The sequence below is a fragment of the Mixophyes fleayi genome, chromosome 1, assembly GCF_038048845.1.
Source record: "Mixophyes fleayi isolate aMixFle1 chromosome 1, aMixFle1.hap1, whole genome shotgun sequence".
Taxonomy (NCBI): domain Eukaryota; kingdom Metazoa; phylum Chordata; class Amphibia; order Anura; family Limnodynastidae; genus Mixophyes; species Mixophyes fleayi.
The window spans coordinates 422,134,850-422,159,093 of record NC_134402.1 but is presented as its reverse complement, the minus strand read 5'-3'; the positions used below and the strand labels follow the sequence as shown (position 1 = coordinate 422,159,093).

Below are 24,244 nucleotides of genomic sequence, written 5' to 3'. Positions count from 1 at the left end.
GAGTTCGACGTGCGCAAACACAAAGCAGACGGGAAACGGCGGTCTGCGCCACCAGGGCCTGCGCTGACCGTCAGCCTGGCTATTCTTAGACTTGGCGTGGGCAGGAGAGATAGCAGCCAGTAATTGGGCTGGTGATATGCGAGGGCCTACACCAAGACATTTATTAAAATGCTATGTACTTTCAACTCTGTATTAACATTTATTTCTCCGCTGGAAAGAGAGGGGGCCCATCGAAAGGGAATTGCAAATCAACGACAGAAGTTCTTTTATATAAAAATAAGAGGCTGCCAATATGAAAGCATCAACAAAACACAACTCTTAAATAAAAAAACATGCAGCAATGACGAAGTCCGTGATCACTTCAGGTGCCTGAAAACAAATATGTGGTTTATATATGGGATAATGAACTCTCTACTGTGACCATATAAAGGTTCCAGATTGCAGGGCACAAACTCAGAGGGGTCTTCCAATAGCCCCATTCCAGTATGGAGCATTATATTACACACTTTCCTAATGAATATCAAAGTGAATACATATTGAAGACATTCTGCTCACAATGCAGCTAACACACACTTCAAGGATACACTAATAAAGCAGACACAAAAGACTCACAAATTACATTTTAAAAAATATAAGATGGGTTAAGCTCTTTTTGCTTAAAGGGGGTACTCCCATGTTCCATATATGCTTTGCTTAAACATTGTCTTTTAAAGCCAAGCAAATAGTACCGACATTGTGAAGCGCATCCGTCCCTTCCATACAAGTGGTGGCTGCCATTATGCAGGAACCAAACTTCGGGAGAACGCAGTCATTCAACTGCGTTCACGGGATGACCAATATTCAAGAAACAGTGGTTCCTAATGAATTCATGGGCTACAGCCTGAATTAAACTGGTTCAAAGACAAACATGGCTGTCTGCACTGAACACAGGCAATCAGTGTACACAAGTAAAGGAACAAGGTAATATCACACACTCAGTTTAGGGTTGCCCAAACTAATAGTTGTGCATACACCGCCATTGTAGTGGCAACAGTTACTGAACGTCTCCTGCACAATTACCCATGCTCAGGTAAGTTGTTCAGAATAACTCATCAATACCACCCCACCCCACCTTGGGTCTTGTAATTATACTAAATAAAATACATTAGCAGAACACAAGAACGTTCTCTGCCAGGTTTTTCATCAAGTGAAAAAGCAGCGGGTTTGCTATTGAAATTAATGGGTTCTGTCTGGATGGTGATTTTTTTGCTCTGACAATTTGTAAAAACCTGTATGGGCCATCAGGAAAACAGCTGAAGAAAACAAGTGCTTAATAGAATAGAATCTGTATCATTTCTGCTGCACCTGTCACATTAGCTAAACAGCTACAAAAGAAATGCTCAGACACTGCAGTGGCTTTTCAGGCAACATTTGTCATGACAGCTCTGAAATATTGGAGAATGTTTATTTCTAGCGGTTTCTGCTTAGTGAAAACTGCTCGTGTGACACCAGACCTACAGTGCAGCTCTGGAGAAGCTCATGTTACACGTGCACTTACCTTCATGACCACCGTTCCTCTAATCACATGGTCCATGGTTCCATAGTCAAACTGATCTTTTGCATCAAAGTAGAAGTAGTCTTTGTCTGGACTAATCGCCTTCAACAGTTTAGTAATGTTGTTGGAGTACAGTGTGCTGGCTTGTGTGGCCATTCGGCTGGGAAAATCAGTATAGCCGATGTGTGTCACTCCCTGGTAACAAAAGGCGACAGTCATATTACTATTAAAAGAAAACAAAAACCCAACACATAACTCTACACATCAATTACAATATAAACAAACAGGCTCCGTACAAAAGATTTAGTGCAACAAAAAAAAAAAATCACGATGCTGGAACATAAGCGGAGGGACAATAGCTCGTGTAGTTTTACATCTGACATGTGCGAAGACCAAGTCCCCGAACGTGATTAGGATCTTTCAGATGCCTTCTGAAATCCCAGAAAATAGAGCAGGCTTAGGCGATCCTCTAGACCCTTTGTTTACATGTCTGCATTTATTTTGTCTGCCTTGTATGTCCGTTTTATGCATGCCCCTGTTTACCTTACTGTACGGCGCTGCGGCGCTTACATATATATAATAATACTAATAATAAATAATAATCTAAGGCTCTCCAGGTGTTGTACCGCACTGGCTTGTTGTTACACAGCAGTTGGAGAACCAGAGATCATCATCATCATCATCATTTATACAGCGCCAGCAGATTCCGTAGCGCTTGCCTATCCAGCATACGGAGTAAAGGGTCACAAGACTTTCACGAAGAGCTGGTCAGATTTTAACAATGCATTAACAATAAAATACATTTGTAACAATGACAAACCTTATGAACATACAGCTCCCCGGGTTGGGTAGTTTCAATGTTTCCACCTGCCTCAGACGCCAGATCAACCACCACTGACCCTTCCTTCATCAATTCAACCATGTCTTTACGGAACAAAATAGGCGCTCTTTTACCTGTGTGCATAAAAATAAAGTAAAGTTACATTATTTGAAGAAAAACAAACACAAATAAACCAGAATTAAAACAAACAAAATATCACAGATTGTAAATTGTTTCAGAGATCTAATCTGTGGACTGTAAAGAGATCCAGAATGACACTGCCAGGGATCAGCCTGCCACCTAGTGGTGCCTTTATACACCTACATGAGCAGATATTATGTAGCCACCAAAACTTATGCTGTCTGCATACACTGTCACCTGTGTCGCTGTGCTATGCCCTTAGGAGCCGTAAGAGCCTCTCCAACAACAAGATACTGGGGCCCCATTCCCCAGCACATCTCTACCACCTCTTACTAGTAGATGCTACCGCATGTGTCATTCACAAGCAGATCCCCACTTCCCTGCCAGCACCACAGTCACCTGGCGGACGGGTGTTACAGGATAGGCGGCCATCTCTATACCAGCAGGGGACTAGTGTCTTCGTATGGTTGTGTGTGGGAGGAAAGAGCTGTTTCTATAGACAGGAAGAAAAGCTGCCACTCCATACTGGCAGAGGACTTATGCGGCTGTATCTATGTATGGTCATGGGGCTTTATATGTTACCATAGAGCTATAGGATGTTGTGGTGCGGTGTGAATGACTGTATGCATGTGTCTATACATTACGGCCTGTATGCCTGCAAGCCCAGAAATCTAAGTATGGATGTGTTTGTATACTGGTGTGCATTACTACATTACATTAATAGGTATCATTTGGTAAGTGTCCGTTCTTAAGGTGTTATTGCACAGTATTTGTATTGTATACATGACATCGCAGCCAACAGACTGGAACATTTCTTCTAAGCAATATTTTTTCAGCAGTCGTTTAGCAAGAAAGCACGCTCTATAGAGAAACAACTTCTAGTGGTCACAGCCACACGGACAAGAAAAAATAAATCATAAAATATAAAATAAACAATGGCAAAATCTGAAAGATTTGCTACAGAAAATTACCAACAAAATGTATTTTATCTAAATAACTTTGATAGAGTCCTTTTCATGTGAATTCCCTACTGATGCAGTCTATCAATTCACTACGGTCTATTCAATGGATGGATTGGCTGCATTTCTATGAATAGTGGTTCAGCTTGTAAAGACATCTGCCTGCACTGAAACTACAAGTACACAAAGACGTTCTAAGCAGGAAAGAGTCTACACGTCTGATCTTCAGACGTCATACCAGGAATAAGGGCAGTTGTGATGATGATGTCCACATCTTGACACTGTTTGGCAAAAAGTTCCATCTCCGCGTCAATGAACTCCTTGGACATTTCCTTGGCGTAACCACCGGTTCCCTCTCCAGATTCCTTCAACTGCACCTCCAGAGGTTCAGCCCCGATAGACTTAAACTGCTCCAGAGCCGCAGCCCTATATCACAGATAGAGAACGACCTCAGAATAGAACAACTCAAAGGCAACACAAACTTTTACCAAAGCATCATCTGCGGAGGCGGAAAAGTTGCATGACCACAACCCACAAGGAGATTTAGAAATAACTAAAGCAGAGACATGCATTGGAGCGCACTGGAAGGGAGTCTTCTTTATACGTTGTTTTAATTTAAATAGACTTATTAAAAGTTTACTTGATGTCACATGTAGTGAAGCTACACTTGGTATCTTTGTAACTTTTCTCCATCAGTTTCAATAGTTAATCTGTGTTCACTTAACTGTCAACAAATACGTAGCTCTATCATCAGCAGCAGCAACCAGCGTATAGTGTTACCTACACCTTAAATATTATGACCCAGGCTAAGTGAGTGAATTTAGCAGGAGTTCTCACCAAGAGACATGTCAGCTGTGCCCAGCGTACCTCCTAACGATGATTACCAATCAATAAAACTTTTATTTATTTTACATTGATGTTGTGCTTTAAAGGGTACAGTCGTGATCATTAAATGTAATTATTTCAGTTAAATTTAAATCACAAAAAGGCTGGAACATTTAACTATATAAAAGATATATAACAAACACTGCCAGGTAAAATACCAGCTAGTGTTGGCTGCACACACACTGCAATATCTGCAGCAAGATCTGGTCATCGTCCCAATATTGCAATCTGTGCACCTCCAAACAAACCCAATTGATGATTATTGTTCAAGTTGGCAAATTCGGTTGAAAAATGACTTCTATCTGCCAGCGACAACAATAACAGGCCTAAGTGATGCCGAGATCCAGCTGCACCAGTCCATGGGATGTGGTCTAGTTTGGCTACCTACGTGCGGGACACTGATCTGTGACTTGGCACTTATGTCACGTGGCCTGATGGGCCACGTGAGCTCAGCCTTAAGTGGTTTATAGGGATACAAAGAACCCTTTATAGCAGCCTTAATTCAAACATGCACATTATCTGAAGATCCACAGCCAGTGTCAACGCTTCTATGCAGATATCGCCTTCCCTCTCCCTTGTTGCCCAGGGCACTCAAGCCCCTAACATTTGTGCCCTATCACACATGAATTATTTAAAAAAGGGTAGTAAGCCGATTTAACAGTGGGCAATCTACCAGTTTTGTGGTTTGTTTGTCTTTTAAAACTAGAATTAAAATATTTTGGGGTTGCAGCACCAACTACGGATTGCTGGTCAGAGACCAATTCTCATCAGACAATGGAGATTCTGTGACATTATTCCAATACAATCACATCTAAACTAGTCACATAGAAAGTCACAATGTAGTGTTTCTTCATACGGTAGGAGACGTACCTGGTGTCAAATCCACGAACAATTGCACCCATAGATTTAGCAGCTCCTGCAGCAGCCAGACCAGCGACACCACCTCCGATAATAAGAACCTACATGAGAGGCAAGAGATGCATTCTGTTCGTTAACAAGATCAAGTTCCGTTCATTACCAAGATCACGGCATTTCCATGTAAAAGAAGTCCAGCTTCCAGGACTCCCAGAATCAAACAATTATAAGCACTGTCTGATAGATTAATATAACATAGGACGTCAATATTAAAGGATTAGCAGCCTTGATGGGAATCGTATTTTGTATACTCCGTTACAGCCGAGGCAGAAACAAGGATCTTTCTTTGATCATTAAAGGGACTTCTAACTATAACTATGAATTTTACGTAGTCCTTTCCTTTGGCAATGCTGTATTTAGCAGTGCTCACATATAGTCCTGACCTTTGTCGATCACCTGCAGCGCTAATCGGCTCTAAGACTTCCAGTTAGACACTTTGCGGAAATCCCCTTTAGTTAGCAGATCATCAAGAACGCTTGTAGTTTGACAATTTACGATCCCACGTGACAGCCAACATGGGCCAACCTGGGCACATACGGGACGACCCGGCTGCGCATGCGCCTGGCCACCGGCCCTCTAAACTTTATCTGATCAAATTTACCTCCATACACTATATGGATCTGATCAATGACTAGTGGATTATGGGAAATCACGGTAGTTTTCAGGCCAACTGCCACATATTGGCTGTGACCTTGCAGCTTGTGGCCAGCACCACGTCATACTGGCTTGATAGATCAACAATTGTCAAAATGCACATTTCCTTGTATGTTGCAGGAATTTGAAAGACTAGTTATGATCTTCCTGTGACTTCAGTGTGGCTACAAATTAAAACGTTATGGAGAATTTTCTGCCCTCTGCATCACAAACCACAAAAAGACGACATCTCATGATGTGTTGTCAATGACTAGATGAACATGGAGATGGGTCAAGAAGCTGAAAAGAGTAAAGGGGAGACTGCTCATTTCTAGTTCCGTTATCAACTTTCAGACTAAGTGCGACCTTTCTGGTTAACCACAACGATCAGACTATAATTTAACATTTAGGTGGTGTGCGGGTTTCACCAGGAATATTTTTATTTAGTTGTCTCCACCGTAGAATTTTATAACGATTTTGAGGGTCCAAACACAGGCAAAGGTAGCACACTTTTTATAATTGCTCCCAAAATACTTTCATGCAGCAGTTACTTTCACCCCAGAAATTTACCACAAAATTTAAGCTGGTTCTCAGGGACGGAGGCACAAAAACGGTTTACTTCAAGCAAGCTCTGATGTTATACAGTGAAGGAAAAAAGGTAAATAGTTTGATGTTTAAAGTGTAACAATGATAGCAGACACAGCTGGTGTAACCCCACCAGTGATGCACTGAGGGTACATATACACAGCTGGTGTAACCCCACCAGTGATGCACTGAGGGTACATATACACAGCTGGTGTATCCCCACCAGTGATTCACTGAGGGTACATATACACAGCTGGTGTAACCCCACCAGTGATTCACTGAGGGTACATATACACAGCTGGTGTAACCCTACCTGTGATGCACGGAGGGTACATATACACAGCTGGTGTATCCCCACCAGTGATGCACGGAGGGTACATATACACAGCTGGTGTAACCCCACCTGTGATGCACGGAGGGTACATATACACAGCTGGTGTAACCCCACCTGTGATGCACTGAGGGTACATATACACAGCTGGTGTAACCCCACCTGCGATGCCCTGAGGGTACATATACACAGCTGGTGTATCCCCACCAGTGATGCACGGAGGGTACATATACACAGCTGGTGTAACCCCACCTGTGATGCACGGAGGGTACATATACACAGCTGGTGTAACCCCACCTGTGATGCACTGAGGGTACATATACACAGCTGGTGTAACCCCACCAGTGATTCACTGAGGGTACATATACACAGCTGGTGTAACCCCACCAGTGATGCACTGAGGGTACATATACACAGCTGGTGTATCCCCACCAGTGATTCACTGAGGGTACATATACACAGCTGGTGTAACCCCACCAGTGATTCACTGAGGGTACATATACACAGCTGGTGTAACCCCACCAGTGATGCACTGAGGGTACATATACACAGCTGGTGTAACCCCACCAGTGATGCACTGCGGGTACATATACACAGCTGGTGTAACCCCACCTGTGATGCACTGAGGGTACATATACACAGCTGGTGTAACCCCACCAGTGATGCACTGAGGGTACATATACACAGCTGGTGTAACCCCACCTGTGATGCACCGAGGGTATATATACACAGCTGGTGTAACCCCACCAGTGATGCACGGAGGGTACATATACACAGCTGGTGTAACCCCACCAGTGATGCACGGAGGGTACATATACACAGCTGGTGTAACCCCACCTGTGATGCACTGCGGGTACATATACACAGCTGGTGTAACCCCACCTGTGATGCACGGAGGTTACATATACACAGCTGGTGTAACCCCACCTGTGATGCACTGAGGGTACATATACACAGCTGGTGTAACCCCACCTGTGATGCACTGAGGGTACATATACACAGCTGGTGTAACCCCACCTGTGATGCACGGAGGGTACATATACACAGCTGGTGTAACCCCACCTGTGATGCACTGAGGGTACATATACACAGCTGGTGTAACCCCACCTGTGATGCACTGAGGGTACATATACACAGCTGGTGTAACCCCACCTGTGATGCACGGAGGGTACATATACACAGCTGGTGTAACCCCACCTGTGATGCACTGAGGGTACATATACACAGCTGGTGTAACCCCACCTGTGATGCACTGAGGGTACATATACACAGCTGGTGTAACCCCACCTGTGATGCACTGAGGGTACATATACACAGCTGGTGTAACCCCACCAGTGATGCACTGAGGGTACATATACACAGCTGGTGTAACCCCACCAGTGATTCACTGAGGGTACATATACACAGCTGGTGTAACCCTACCTGTGATGCACTGAGGGTACATATACACAGCTGGTGTAACCCCACCTGTGATGCACTGAGGGTACATATACACAGCTGGTGTAACCCCACCAGTGATGCACGGAGGGTACATGTACACAGCTGGTGTAACCCCACCTGTGATGCACTGAGGGTACATATACACAGCTGGTGTATCCCCACCAGTGATGCACTGCGGGTACATATACACAGCTGGTGTAACCCCACCAGTGATGCACCGCGGGCACATATACACAGCTGGTGTAACCCCACCAGTGATGCACTGAGGGTACATATACACAGCTGGTGTAACCCCACCTGTGATGCACTGAGGGTACATATACACAGCTGGTGTAACCCCACCTGTGATGCACGGAGGGTACATATACACAGCTGGTGTAACCCCACCTGTGATGCACTGAGGGTACATATACACAGCTGGTGTAACCCCACCTGTGATGCACTGAGGGTACATATACACAGCTGGTGTAACCCCACCTGTGATGCACTGAGGGTACATATATACAGCTGGTGTAACCCCACCTGTGATGCACTGAGGGTACATATACACAGCTGGTGTAACCCCACCAGTGATGCACTGAGGGTACATATACACAGCTGGTGTAACCCCACCAGTGATGCACGGAGGGTACATATACACAGCTGGTGTAACCCCACCTGTGATGCACGGAGGGTACATATACACAGCTGGTGTATCCCCACCAGTGATGCACAGAGGGTACATATACACAGCTGGTGTAACCCCACCAGTGATGCACGGAGGGTACATATACACAGCTGGTGTATCCCCACCAGTGATGCACGGAGGGTACATATACACAGCTGGTGTAACCCCACCTGTGATGCACGGAGGGTACATATACACAGCTGGTGTAACCCCACCAGTGATGCACGGAGGGTACATATACACAGCTGGTGTAACCCCACCTGTGATGCACTGAGGGTACATATACACAGCTGGTGTAACCCCACCTGTGATGCACTGAGGGTACATATACACAGCTGGTGTAACCCCACCTGTGATGCACTGAGGGTACATATACACAGCTGGTGTAACCCCATCAGTGATGCACTGAGGGTACATATACACAGCTGGTGTAACCCCACCTGTGATGCACTGAGGGTACATATACACAGCTGGTGTAACCCCACCTGTGATGCACTGAGGGTACATATACACAGCTGGTGTAACCCCACCCGTGATGTGAGACCAGTATGAGAGCGCTCTCTCTGGGGCCTCGTTACTTTATATGGTCATGGATCTGACCGGTGACTGCAGGGGAGACACTGCCTCATAAATGGTTTCCATGCCTATGGCTCTCCAGGTGTTTTGAAACTACAAACCCCAGCATGCTTTGCCAGTCATTACCTGGCAGGGTAAGCTGGGACTTGTAGTTTCACACACCTGCAGAGCCACAGACTGCTATAGAGAAAAGGAATCAGCAGAAGGACACTCTGGTAAGTGACTGGACTATTGCATTGTATATGTCTAGCCTATTACACATTTTCCAGGTACAACAAAAAAAGTTAATGCAGTCATTCATGAGCTAGAGTTTCCATAAAATACCACACACGCGCCGTTCCTATTTGACCGTCTGGAAAATATCTGGATGTTTATTTTAAAATCAGGGAGGAACACAAGTCAAAATAAATTTCCTTTTCTAATTCATTGATCAGATGGCAGGAAAGAGTCACAGGTGCGCATTACTATGTACAAGCGTATCCTGCAGAAACGGGACCACGCAGCAAGCTACAAAGAAACGGCCAAAATGTGTGTGGCATAGACCTTGAAGAACTTCAGATGCAGATGACTCATCTCTGGACATTATTTACATATGGCCATTGTCTCACAGGGGTTTGGGCTACAAAAAAAATAAAAAAGTTATTTTTAAACTTCATCCTTGTTGTGAGACTCCAAACGTGATGCAAAAATAGTCCACTAGAGGGAGCACTTTGCAGATTTATTTTTGTGCAAACATGACATTTGCAATCTGGAATGAATTTACACTAGATCCAAACAACTCATGCAGACCAGAGGTTTGATGCAGGATTTCCAAAAATTAGTTAAAATATTATGTGATAAAGGGTAACGAAAGGCAGCATTTTATTTGTCTGTAAATAAAAACCATAGTATTCTTGCATTCACTATTTAAAGTCATTAACAAAAAACTCTCCAATAATAAGAAAAATGTCAATGTGTACCTGTAGCATTAGTGTCCTATTGGGTGTTGTTTGAAAGAGTGTTTATGCCGAGCAACTAGGTTACTCCGAAACACTGTGCACAACTCTGATAAACAGTTTGTGCTGCAATGAGATTACTAACTACAGCAGTGGTTTCCAAACTGTGTGCCTAGGAGATCTCACAGGGGTGCCTTGACCAGGGCTAGTGGGTAAGCAAGGCGGGGGACTACTTGGTAATTATTTTGGCTTAGGGGTGCCTTGAAAAAATTTGGGAGACCCTAAGGGTGCCTCGAACTGAAAAAGTTTGGAATCCACTGAACTACAGTGTAAATATAATGATCTGTCTGTACTTTGCAATCTGCCAGCTCCTGGTCACACTGCTGCTCTCTATACCTGCAGTAGTTGTTTATGTTCACTAATTGCACGCTAGAAGGGGGGGTCCTGATCATGGTTTCTGCACAGTGATCTTGGGGAAACTAAAATGGTGCACATTATGGCTCTAACACAATCTGGGAAGGTACAAGCCAGGCACAGGGATGTTAAAGAACAAAGTGGAGACCAGGCTGTGCTTGCCTACTCCTCCCACAGCCATCCACTTCATCTCCCTCTCCGTTTAGAGGCTCCTATGTAAGGAGAGGATATTTGAGGCCATGGCCCCTCATGCCATGTCCATATATCCGGCAGAGCCTGGCCAAAATTACAGTCCGAGTAGTCTACTTGACTGCCAATGGTAGTTGAAAACCAACCATGTGGGTGGGGCTTAGCTGAGGAGGAGGAGCTTTCGCTCAGAGTCCGCTGCTGAAGCGGGGGCTTATCCCCATAAGCCCTGTCCTTGTCTCCAATGATTGAAGGAAGAACTATCATTAGTGACATCACAGAGACACTTTGATCAATATTCTTGAGGCACCGCTGCATATTGAACCTATAGGCTGTATTAACATTACTTCAATCCACTATTTACAGATGCTCTTTAAGTATAAGGGATTATTTATATTGTTTATGTTGAACAGCCCATTTAACTGGATAATAAGGAAAAAACTCTGGTTTCAGAAAGCTTGAACTTGCCAGGTTATTCCAATAGGTGTCAGGGAAACAATACTCTTATATTTAGACTACTTCCACTTTACCCCGTGTTTATGGTGTTTGAGCGCTGCAGTTTGATATTACGTTAGACACAAACAAAAACCCCACAAAAGCATTTGCACCCACATCCCCTTGCGGTGTCATCATGCTTCTCTTTTAGGTTTGTTGCCATATTAGTTAGTGAAGATATTATAATGACTAAATTCTAGTGATGAAAAGCTGAAGACAAGAACACTCAGACAATATCAGTTCTGTGCATTTGTGTCAAGATCTATTGTGTAGTTAGTCTTCAGATTACACATTACAAAGCGTATGGAGACAATAGTTTTCCATTAGAACGTTGAAGTGTGACTGTTCCCTGCTTGGTCTGTGCAGACAGAGGTTTACCAGACATCACTGCCGCCCCCTGGCACCGGGCGTCTCTGCATCCCTTCAACACTATAGCCTACAATAGCAGTTAATGATCACAGGACCAGCTGGCACTTACCAGCAGATAAGGTTATACGCAGCAGGTGCAGCTTCGCATGCTACATCTGGATCAGTACAAGCTCCTGCACACCATGAAATATGCAGAATAAACTAAGTTATTGTATGGTACACAGAGGCACTGCCCAGCTTTCTGTTTCACTGGAGCAATACTGCCACCTTCTGCCCATTATTATAATGACCAGAGAATAAGGAACTGCAATGAATTAACATGACATGTACTTGCCTTGGCTGGTGGGACCTTGCCTGCTGCGGTGATCTGTCCGGTGAAAAAACGGCCAAAGTTGTTTGCAGCCAAAACGACAGCTTTGTAACTGTGAGATAGAAAACAATTTACAATAAAAAAAATTCATTCAGAACACTGAATTGGCAAACTGGAAACAAATCTAAACATTAAACCACATTCTACAATCAAAACGTGATGTCCTAACAAGAAAAATAATGCTGATGGCAAATAAACTGTCCCCATTTCAACAATTTATTCTAACTTAGCTCTTTCACTTGCTCCAGTTTTCCTGCAACAGTCCCCATTTTCTGACACAAAATTGTTATCTTCCTGTGTCATGTCCCTTTAACCTACTACGCTGTCATTAGTTTCCTAGAACTGTTACATCTTATTTGGCCCCTACAATGAAGTATGGGGTGGGTATTACTGGCAGAGCAAGCTTCTGGTCACATGGCTCTTACATTTATTTATTTCAACATCTTGGTAGCCTTATTCCAACGACAATTGTGTGTATCCTACGCACGGTGGCTTAGTGGTAGCACTTCTGCCTCACAACACTGCGGTCATGAGTTCAATTCCCATGGCCTTATCTGTCAGGAGTTTGTATGTTCTCCCCGTGCTTGTGTGGGTTTCCTCCGGGTGCTCCGGTTTCCTCCCACACTCCAAAAACATACTGGTAGGTTAATTGGCTGCTATTAAATTGACCCTAGTGTCTCCCTTTCTGTCTATCTGTGAGTGTGTGTGTGTGTGTGTGTGTTAGGGAATTTAGACTGTAAGCTCCAATGGGGCAGGGACTGATGTGAATGAGTTCTCTGTACAGCGCTGCGGAATTAGTGGTGCTATATAAATAAATGGTGATGATGTGTATGGGTTCCTATACTGCTGTTATTCTACTACATCAGCTAGAAGATTTTTTTTTCATGTTTTTGGGTTTTGATTTTTGTTTTTAAATCAATTATTTGTTTTATTGATTTTAAGTATAAACAAAACAAAAACCGTTGGACTGCAAGCTCCAATAATTAAAATACAATAAATACAACCCAAACTCCAAATACACACATTACTAGTACCAACCAATTACAAAGTCACACAATGTCTGATGACAAAGTGTGAGCGAGTGAAGAGTGAGAGTGAAAGCAATTGATTACATACAGGGGATTTACAACATAATTAGCAGTCTAGCTAAAGGCTGGACGCTCAGCGACACAAGAAGGATCACCATCTGCCGGAGTCCACCCATCTTGACCAGAGCCGTTTGTATTTTACTTTACAATTCCTATGGAGATATACGTGTCATTCATGGACCATGGTGTCATTAACCAGTCACCCAAGCTCGGACCACGAAGAGCCATACATCATCCGCTATTCAGACCTTGGCTAGAGAGAGCAGATTTACCAAGTATCGACTAGTCAGCCCGTCAGTCGTCCTCTTCAAAGACTACCCAAGTCTAGCCTCCCCCTGGACATCAGCTGGAAGTTTATAGAGCATTACACATAACTATAAAACACCAAGCAATGCAAAATTATATGAACTTGTGATCTAGATAATCTACACGTTCTGGTTAGCCAACCCCCTGGAATTAAACCCAACTGGTGTATTTTGTCAATGTTGAGCCCAGGAGAAACTTAAAAGGAGAAAATATACTACGTTCCAGTTTGAGCTGATTGCTGCAAAGTACAATAATCTTGGGTTTAAAAACCAGGAGGGGGTCAAATCCCTTTAATGTGTTTCTGTGATTGTACAATGCAATAAAAAAATAAAAATAAATGGCTTACTTTACATGCATTGTGATCTAGACAAAATACTGCATGTCTGGAGCAATTTTATCATTTGCAATTGGCCAACATGAATGAGATTATATTACTATACTGACATCATAGTACTGCTTTAGTACATAGTATCTTGTGCACTATGTAGTTTGCAAAAAAACGTTTCCCACTAACATTTTAGACATAATATTAAGCCCAATGATTGCTTGAGCTGACTCAAACAAGCTTTAAAAAAAAACAAAAAAAAACCCACAATATTAAAAGGAGGACTACAAGAGTAAAAGCGGATTAAATTGTTAATGAACAATAACTTTCATCCACTATCACAGGTTGGTAAATATCACCCTTATACATTCAGGTCACACAGATAAAAAAAAAAATGGACAGGGCAAAGGTCAAACAAAAAACAAAGCACAAAATCAGTCTGTGCCAATAAAAAAAGGTCACTGTGTATTTCTTGGAATAATGTTTATTGCTCAATAACCACGTTGTGTTTCTGGGGGCAGAGTAAACAAGCATGAAAGGATTTCTCACCCTGCGATGTTTGCCATAGAGCTCAGGGCATCATATCCCTGAGCGATGGTAACACGTGGCACCTGGTCCATGGCCAAGACAGTCGTTTTCTTCTCCGATAGTTTGTTCAGTAGATCGGGGTTTTGTGCAGGGTAAATAAAGCTGATGAGAGTAGAGGAAGGTTTAAAGAAATCCACTTCGTGTACTCCCAGCTGAGGGTTCAACATAGGCGCTCGCACCTGGAGGAGAAGATTTGTGTTTAGCCCAATGACACACGTGTATCATGTCAGTCTATAGATTACTAGAATGATCAAAAGAGATGTTTAAACTATGATGCTCCCGCTACTAACATGACCATTTCAGAACAAGTACCGTGTGACTGCACAACTACAACATTTGTGCATTGCTGATTTTCACGTTTTTCTCCCCATCTTTGAGTGTTGTGATTTCCATATTGTTACTTGTTTGCAGCAATATTACACTATAGTGTTGTACTTCTGAATCTTTTATACACTTCAGACACAAACACATTTTGATTTGATATCATTTTGTAGACATCATTTGGCTGATCAGTTCATTTTGGATTAACAAGCAATATGAACACCGGACTTTGTACTATTTATTAGTTTGTGTAGGATTTTAATGTTAATTTAAGATTTGTCTATATAGACATTGACTATTTTGATATTTTGTGTTGTTGCTTGTCACATTAGGAGTGGGATGGCCATAGTTTAAACATTTCTTTGATTATAACTATTATAATCAGGTGGGGTGGTACCTGTTCACATAGGATGCACCCTTGGGTACACGTGTAAAAGTTTGTCTTTATACACATTCCGATTACTAGAATGTCTTACTAGTGATAGGCTGGTAAAAGAATTAGGTTTTATCTTCCTCCAGTTTTATTTATTGTCTCGGATACGAAGCCAGTGCTCAAAACAAATAAATCTAATATTGTAATTCATATTTAACCCAAATATAGTTCCAGATTAGTTATGGAGGGTACGCAACAAGCAGGGCCAAATGGTCTATGGCAGTGGTTCCCAAACTGTGCGCCTCGGCTCCCTGGGGTGCTGCGGTGATCTCACAGGGGTGCCGCTGCCAGGGCTGGAGGTAAGCAAGGCGGGGGACTACTTGGTAATTATTTTGGCTTAGGGGTGCTTTGAAAAAATTATGGAGACCTTAAGGGTGCCTCGACCCGAGATAGTTTGGGATCCTCTGGTCTATGGTACATTATTTTCTTATCAGACTATTATAGGGAAGGATAAAGAAGTTACAACCCATGATGCGGCACGGTGGCTAAGTGGTTAGCACTTCTGGCTCACAGTACTGGGGTCATGAGTTCAACTCCCGACCATGGCCTTATCTGTGTAGAGTTTGTATGTTCTCCCTGTGTTTGCGTGGGTTTCCTCCGGGTGCTCCGGTTTCCTCCCACACTCCAAACACATACTGGTAGGTTAATTGGCTGCTAACAAATTGACCCTAGTCTGTCTGTGTTAGGGAATTTAGACTGTAAGCTCCAATGGGGCAGGGACTGATGTGAGTGAGTTCTCTGTACAGCGCTGTGGAATCAGTGGCGCTCTATAAATAAATGATAATGATGATGATGTAAGGGATGCATGACCCAGGATTCAAGACCTCCTGCAGGATGATCGCTGCTTTCCCCTCACTGAAGCCTTAAGTGGTAAATATGCTGACATACAGCTGTTCATGGCGGCTAGTGACAATCATCACCATTCCATAGATACGATCTGCCCTGATTATACATAGCAGCCTGCACCACGTGGCCCATCCAGTGTGGGCCTATCCATCTCACATACAGTTCATTTATATGGACAGTCACTATCCTAAAAGCCTACATGAAGTAAAGGAACATTCAGACTGTGAGGATCTATTCATATATAGGCTGTGCCTCACAGAAACCTAATACAGCTTTGGAGAGGATTCAATCATCTTCTTTTCAGTATCAGACTGATCCCTATACACCTTGATGATGTCACTAGAAGCTCCATATCAAACCAGCAGAGTTATAAATGGGCATTTAGGTTATTTAATTCTCCTACATACTAACCTTATGACTCGTGTAGCTAACTGAACGTTGTAGATACGAGAGGTAACACTAGTATTTGATCCCAAAATGGAACTAGAATGCTCAGCAGGAATAACAATAAAACGAATAAACGTAAAAGACAGAAGAAGAGTTCATTACTTTTACAACCAGGTCCGATGCCAAAACTTCCTTGGTGCCGTTGATTTTGGCCCCGGCCTCTTTGTACTGGTCATCGGAGAATTTGGAGGCATCACCAGCTCCAGATTCCACCAAGACATTGAAGCCTTGTTTAACAAGAGCCTGGACTCCGGCAGGGGACAAAGCCACTCTCTTCTCATTTTGGAAGATCTCCTTGGGGACCCCCACAGTCAGCTGTTTGTATGGGATTCCTAGAACAGACAATATGTACACATTAGAACCAGATGTTAGAGGCGTGAGAGGCATAAACATACTGTAAAAGATGCTGGCGTGGTACTTGGATGGTGTGCTCACTGGTATGGACAGCCAGGGACTCCTGACCATACTGTAAGGTTTCATGACCATGAGTCATATTTAAAGTTACTTACACTGAACGTGGTAATGATAATATACGAACCCTCGCCACACGAGACAACAATACAAGGCTGATATACTTCACAGCTTTATCAGAAAATGAATGTGTACTTAAAGATCAAATTCCAAGCATACCACACAAGCTGCACAATAATGCCAATCGCCAATGGGTGCTTTAATATTTGCAGTAGATAATGCTGCTGCCTTACAGTAGCTACACTCATGTTCCTTACCAACAGCTACAAATATCATTGTGTTACCTTATGGATAAAGTTTTTATATCCTCTTAGATAGTAAGGTCACTGGGCAGGACCATCTCACCTTGTGTTGTATGTAATATGTATCATTATCCCCTGCATATCATGGAGACCAGTGTTCTCTCCAGCACCTATTTCGTCCAAAAACATACTAGTAGGTCAATTGGCTGCTATCAAAATTGACTTTAGTCTCTCTTGGTCTGTGTGTATTTTAGCAAATTTAGACTGTAAGCTCTATTGGGGCAGGGACTGATGCGAGTGAGTTCTCTGTACAGCGCTGCGGAATCAGTGACGCTATTTAAATAAATAAATGATGATGATACTGATGATGATGCGGACGGATTCAGTCATTAGGATCATATGGGGTTTAATTAGTGTTTTTGGCCAATCACAGCACACCCTGTCAGTTTGCAGTCGCCATCGACACTGATCTCTCCCAATCACATACTGACCAGGAGAGCTGCTAGTTTTAAACTCCTACAAAGAGCAGTTGACAAAAAACCTAGTTCAAAACCAAATCCGTGATTATAAGCCAACTAAAAGCTCCAGTTTTATTACATTTGTGGACAGACAACTCTTATAGAACAACATCATTAAAAAAATAAAATAAGAACCACCCTTATAATTTTTAACTTTCCTTTGAAATAACTTGCTGCCTATAGCCCACTGCTTACAACTGCAACAAGGCTGCTATAGTTACACATTACTTATACAACATTGTGCAGATTGCCATAAACATCTTCATGCTCCTTGGCCAGTTCATATTATAAACTATGGTGTTACACATTACATTTACTAAGAAGAAGGTTCTGACGTATTCTTGGCCTTGCAATTAACATTACCTCCGTTATGCTATTATCAACATAATTGATGGATATGTAACTGGAATTTGATGTAGGCCTCTCCTCTAAACGCCTTTCATCTAGCTGTGTGTCCTTTTTATATATAAATAGTAACAGATGCATAATTATTCAGTCAGATGAAAAACTGGCAGCGGACTCCTAGCTAGTAGAGGCTGCTGGTACATTATAAACCAAGAACGTATGCGATACTTGTACAACCCAGTGTTTAAAAACGTCAAGCTGGGAACACACCGATGCAATTATTGTGCAGATCACACGATAAACGACTGATAGATCCGTTATGGCATTAGTGTGTACTCTCCCACAATCATGTTGTATTGTACCGAAGCACATTGTATCGTTTGATATGATTTTATAAACGACCAATGATGGAACGATGTCGGGCAAATGTGGAAGTGTGTACGCACTCAGGACCAGCAGTGTAGGCAGATATCTGTAGAGTGTACAGAGTCACCATCTTTTCAGCAGATGGTTATGAGAGATGAAGATCACAGATCTGAAGGTAAATTGTGTAGGTGTGTACACATGGAGCTGCATGGTCATAAGGACTTTCAGTCATTGGTAAAATCAGAAATTGCATCTGACGTTATTTACCCTTTTACACTTTAAGTAAATATATACATTGCATGATAAAGAACTAGTCGTAAATCGCAGATTGTATAGGCTGGAAAAAAAAAAAAGAGACCACTGATCACATTTTTTGATGTTTCCGTGTATCTGGTCGTGACCTGACCACCGTAATGAGCGCGACAGAGAGCGCGACAGAGAGCGCGACAGAGAGCGCGACAGAGAGCGCGACAGAGAGCGCGATTCAGCCGTCAGGACAAATGGCCGGATCATCCTGTGTACGGGAATTTGAAATGGTCCAAAACATCTAGTTACAAAAGGGCCGGGTAAGCAGTATACACAATAAGACTCCTTAAACATTGAAACATAGAATTTTACAACAACAAAAAACCTACAGGTCAATCTAGTCTGTCCTCTTCTTCTGAATGCTTTGTTCCTTCTATAACCTGTACATATTCAGCTCTTCAAATCTTTCCCAATAAGTTTTATTAAGCCCACGTACCACTCATTCTCTCGTAATCATTCTCTGCTTTATTTGTATTTTAATCCTCCAGACCTGTACAAAGTACTCAAGGCGAGGTCTTACTATCCTACAAAGTGTCAATATAACCTAACAATGTGAATTTCACTAGGAAGTATTATGTACAGCTCAGCAGCAGGATAACATAAAGTTTAGTTTCTGTTTCACTCTATTTGTTTAAAAATGACCCCCGTTTCTGATAAACCTTTGCGACCTCGAGCATCCTGAAAATGGTCAATGAATGGAAGTGTGTATTAGGAAAGTGCGAATTTTTCCAAATATTTCAGAAACAAATTGTGAATGTAACCACATCCACTACAACGATTAGCTTCAATCCCACATGACCTAATACTCTGGCTGTTAAATGTTATCATTTTAGGAAGAGGAAATATCCTGATGATCCTTTCACCCTTCACTTGACCTCTACTGGGAATAGTAAAAGTCAGGCAGGTTGTCCCGACCCGAATTAATCATCTACTTACCGGCTTGTCTAGTTTCCCTCACTACAGGTATACTCTAATCTCTTTAGCATGTGACTTACACTCACAACAATGGCATCTGGCTGTGGCTGGAACACACTCAGTCTGAGCCAGATCTTGGTTTCGAAGGTGAAAGTTAACACAGAAAGGAATGAAAAGTCATCACACATCATATAGCAGATACATTTTTATGGTTTAATTCTACACTTTAGAATGTAATGTATTATGACAAAGATTTTTTTTTATTAAGGATTTGCAAGACAAACCATTATCTGTTTACAGATCTACCTGGTGACTTGACATGCTTAGAATTTATGGTACATGATACAGTGTCTACACCAGAACTCCTGACCCCATTCCTCTATTAGAGGGATACTCTGTAAGGCCTCTCCATAAGGATGGGAAATACCTGCGCTGATTGGCTTCTGGCACCAGAGCACCTGGTGGGTGCGGAACATCCGCAGACATGGTGTCTTCACAGTCTGCACCTTCAGGGAGATAACGCCGCTGAACAGGGGACTTGCGCAGCTAGTAGCTACTGATCTCAGGATGCCCGCCATGGTGACTGGATCTTACTCTAGGGCTTGTGTCAGTCACACGTCCTCCTGGGGGAAACAAGAAGGTTAAACAACTAAAGAACAATCATCCAGACTGAAATACTCAGATATGAAGTATAAAAGGTAGAATAGATCATTCACAGTTACCTTCACTTTCAATGTTTGAAGTCCCCATTATACCTAATATAAGCTGCATATACACAATTATTCAACCTACATATTAAAATAGTGAAAATTAATAATAAAATGCATAATATGATTTGAATATATATCGGGGAGACAGGTTATATGGTTTATATATAAATTCTGTAGAATTTAGTGTGCAGCTGGACTGGAGAATACCGACGGCGGAGTCTAATGATCTCGATAACATCCCTGTCTACTCCGTCCTTAATAGAGGGCTACCTATGCTGATCTTATTGTGTAAGAACAGCATGGTTCCCTACTGGCTAGGGCACGGACAAAACTACATAATAAGTGGTGTGAATACAGATTATGGAGGGATTATATCTACACCCCCAAAGTATAAAGCAATGCAACCGGTGTGACATGCAGGTGGATATCTGTACACCAACACACGTTTCGCTACGAGCCGTATCAGGGCGTACAATAATTACTTTCACTTGGACAAATTGAAAAGGAAGAAAATAAAACGCAGTCCTCCTCATGGGCGACTTTAATTATTCATATATAAATTGTTACAGTGGGTGTCAGAAAAGGAAGCAGATCTTTTGTAAGTGGTAGAGGACAGACTTGTGCTTCTGGAGTTACAGATACATGAAATGTACAAGTGAGGGGAGATCACAACACGGTAACATTTGACTTGACTTTAATAAAACAATGTGCAAAGAAGTTACATAAGGAATTTTAAATGGGTAAAGTTTGATCACTGCCTGAAGCTTGAAGACTAAGGGCTAGATTTACTAAGCTACGGGTTTGAAAAAGTGGGGATGTTGCCTATAGCAACCAATCAGATTCTAGCTGTCATTTTGTAGAAAGTACTAAATAAATGAAAGCTAGAATCTGATTGGTTACTATAGGCAACATCCCCACTTTTTCAAACCCGTAGCTTAGTAAATCTAGCCCTAGGAATCCAAATGGGATAGCTTTCTAAATATTTAAAATAAATAGGGTTGCAAGTAGATACCACAAAAATCTCTTACTAAAAGACAAGCAATGTAGTTAAATAAGTATTGGAGGATATAAAGGTTGGGGGGGCATTTCTTATTGTTAAAACTAAAAGGGATTAACAGGAACACCCACTTTAAATATGCATGGTCAATAAGCTTTCATGTGCTTTGTACCAGAAGTAAGCTTTAGGGCATGAAAAATAGAGTGCAGACCAGTGGCGGATCAAGGGGGGGGAAGGGGGGGGGGCTATCGCCCCCCCTACCAGGGGCTTGCTGCACACATTCAGAGCAGCGGGACAGCACACTTTCACTGCTGAACGGACCTGCACATACTGTGCAGCCACCGGCAGCCTTAGAACACAGAAAGGGGGCGGGGCCTAAATCCCCCCCCCCCTAAAATCGCCCCGGGTAGGGCAAATGTCTGGGTCCGCCCCTGGTGCAGACATGGTCTTTCAATCCTGATGAGCATGGATATCAGAGGAGCCTTCAACAGGAGCCTGGCTGCATTATTCCATAATCCAACCTCCTTGGCGTTAGCAAACATTTCATCTCCCTCTCTATTCCAAGTCTGAAACAGTACGTGCACGTTGCCCCATGCATCCAAAAATCCCAACATCTCGGACATCACAGTAGGCTCTTGAGAGCATATAATAGCTCTCCATGCAAATACGTTTTGTTGCCTGTCACCAAACCACACATAACGCTCCCTAACTTAGTCCATGAAATCCAATACAATAAATCAAACTTCTGCTGGCAAAGTCAAAACATAAATACTTTGGCTATATGATTGGGTTAAGTATAAGCCCATTATACCAACTCCCCCAGGTTTATAGATACAATTGAATCAGACTTGGCAACATGGAGTAAGCTCACCATGGGCCCGATTCATTAAGGATCTTAACTTGAGAAACTTCTTATTTCAGTCTCCTGGACAAAAACCATGTTACAATACAAGGAGTGCAAATTAGTATTCTGTTTTGCACATAAGTTAAATACTGGTTTTTTTTTCCTAGATCAACTTTACATTTCAGTGTACAAATAAGCTATCAAGTATTTGTGTGGTACATGAAAAAACAGACAGTATTTCATATTCTGATCAGATCCCAGAACCGGTCAGCAGGTGCTAAACCAGGCTCAACAATATAATTTTCCCTTTCAATTTGAGACCACTGCACCAGAGTTCACCAAATGAAGTCTCTACATCCCTTGTAGTTCCCTTGTGGAATAATTCAGCTTTGGACTAAATCACAAAAACTTTAGTTGTTGAACTCAGCATAACATCCATTTCCTCCTAGATATAACACCATTAAGATTTTCCAGCTCTCGTTTTCCTCTGTCCGGCAGTAACTTTTTTAAAATATAAGCAACTTAAGCATCTCTATCACTCCATATGCAATCAGGAGCCCGCTGATCCCCATGCTCCCCACTAGAGTCGCTCTGTCATAACCATCATACAAAGGGCTAATCTATGCTAAATAATGTTAAACCACAACCAACAACAAAGAGACCTCCATGAATGAGTGTGGGAGCAAAATAGAGGACAGACATTTAATCCAGAGGAATGGTCCAAAGTAAAGACTAACCTAGCTAAGAGTTCATTTTCAGTTAGAATCGAAGAAAATCCATACAACTTCCACTATAGAAGCCTCAAGACCATCTTCCCGAGTGCTACAGACCTATGCTTAAAGCCTTCCAGTCTCATGCCTAAACTCCCACCGGTCGGCTACCTCTCTTTCTCATCCCTTCTTCCCTTCTCCCCCTTCCTCGACCCCGTCTCTGTTTCTCCCGTCTCTCCGTCTCATCCATGTGTCTGTCTGTCTTCCCCTCTCTTTAGATTGTTCGCTCCTTTGAGCAGGGCTCTCCTACCTTCTGTTTCCATCACTTTTAACTGCACTCTCCAGCTACTCAGTTCACCTCCTCTCGGTCCCTCTGCCCTCTGTCTCCTCTCGCTTCTCTCCGCTCCCCTCAGTGACTCTCAACCTGTCATCCGTGCCCACCCTCTTGGGCCATAGTTACCTGCCTATACTCACATTTCCCCTCCCTCCCTCTCTTTCATGCTGTGCCTGAGCCCCCAGAGTTATAGTGCTTACTGTTACTTGTACTGTGCTCTTTCACCTTGTACTGTGCCATTGTTTGTCCCTGTACGGCGCTACGGATACTTTGTGGCGCCCTATAAATAAAAATTAATAATAATAATAATAATAATAATAATAATAATAATAATAATATGCTGGAGGCCGTGTGATCAGAGGAGCACTCCGTGGCACATATGATATCGAAAAATATCAGATATCCAGTCAAACCATAAACAAAGTTCAGTTTCCGGAGCCCCCTCTCTACCTATACCCAACACTCTGCAAAAATTCCTAAGACATATTCTAAATGCTGTTTAATGCTAAATAGAGGCCAACTGTAGAAGAAAAGTTGAACCATCCTTCTCTATTCACTACAATCAACAATATTTGTTCAACATACTGTATGGACCACATCACAGCCATCCTAACGCAACACTCAACCTGGCTCCCCTGGACTGACTACAAGGAGGCCAAACTTTCATTATCTAAATCAAATCACTGACCCACATGAATATGATGCAAGGCGAATCACACTCCAAATCCCACCATTGTAAGAGAAAAATCACCATCAACAGCACACAATGCTTTGCACATAAAGTTCTTATGAAGCGGTCTCTGATGGAATTATGCATCCTACATTGTATTGTTAGTTAACCGTATAGAACTGCTAAAGTTTGTTTTCACCTATACTG

General features: G+C 42.6%; 2 protein-coding genes across 3 annotated transcripts in view; one reads left to right on the top strand and one right to left on the bottom strand.

Annotated features, from left to right (window-relative positions):
* Positions 1-24,244, top strand: part of PAIP1 (poly(A) binding protein interacting protein 1) — a 239,709-nt gene that overhangs the window by 124,422 nt on the left and 91,043 nt on the right. The gene's annotated exons all lie outside the window — the stretch shown is intronic.
* The window catches only part of NNT (nicotinamide nucleotide transhydrogenase), a 77,053-nt gene that overhangs the window by 45,043 nt on the left and 7,766 nt on the right, over positions 1-24,244 (bottom strand). The window contains exons 2-9 of the mRNA XM_075183762.1: positions 20,200-20,395; positions 16,712-16,941; positions 14,524-14,741; positions 12,220-12,307; positions 5,210-5,298; positions 3,693-3,880; positions 2,355-2,488; positions 1,538-1,729 (exon numbers count right to left, since the gene is read on the bottom strand). Of these exons, the coding sequence (XP_075039863.1) occupies positions 1,538-1,729; positions 2,355-2,488; positions 3,693-3,880; positions 5,210-5,298; positions 12,220-12,307; positions 14,524-14,741; positions 16,712-16,941; positions 20,200-20,350 (1,290 nt within the window). The 5' untranslated portion in view covers positions 20,351-20,395. The remainder of the gene's footprint in view (positions 1-1,537; positions 1,730-2,354; positions 2,489-3,692; positions 3,881-5,209; positions 5,299-12,219; positions 12,308-14,523; positions 14,742-16,711; positions 16,942-20,199; positions 20,396-24,244) is intronic.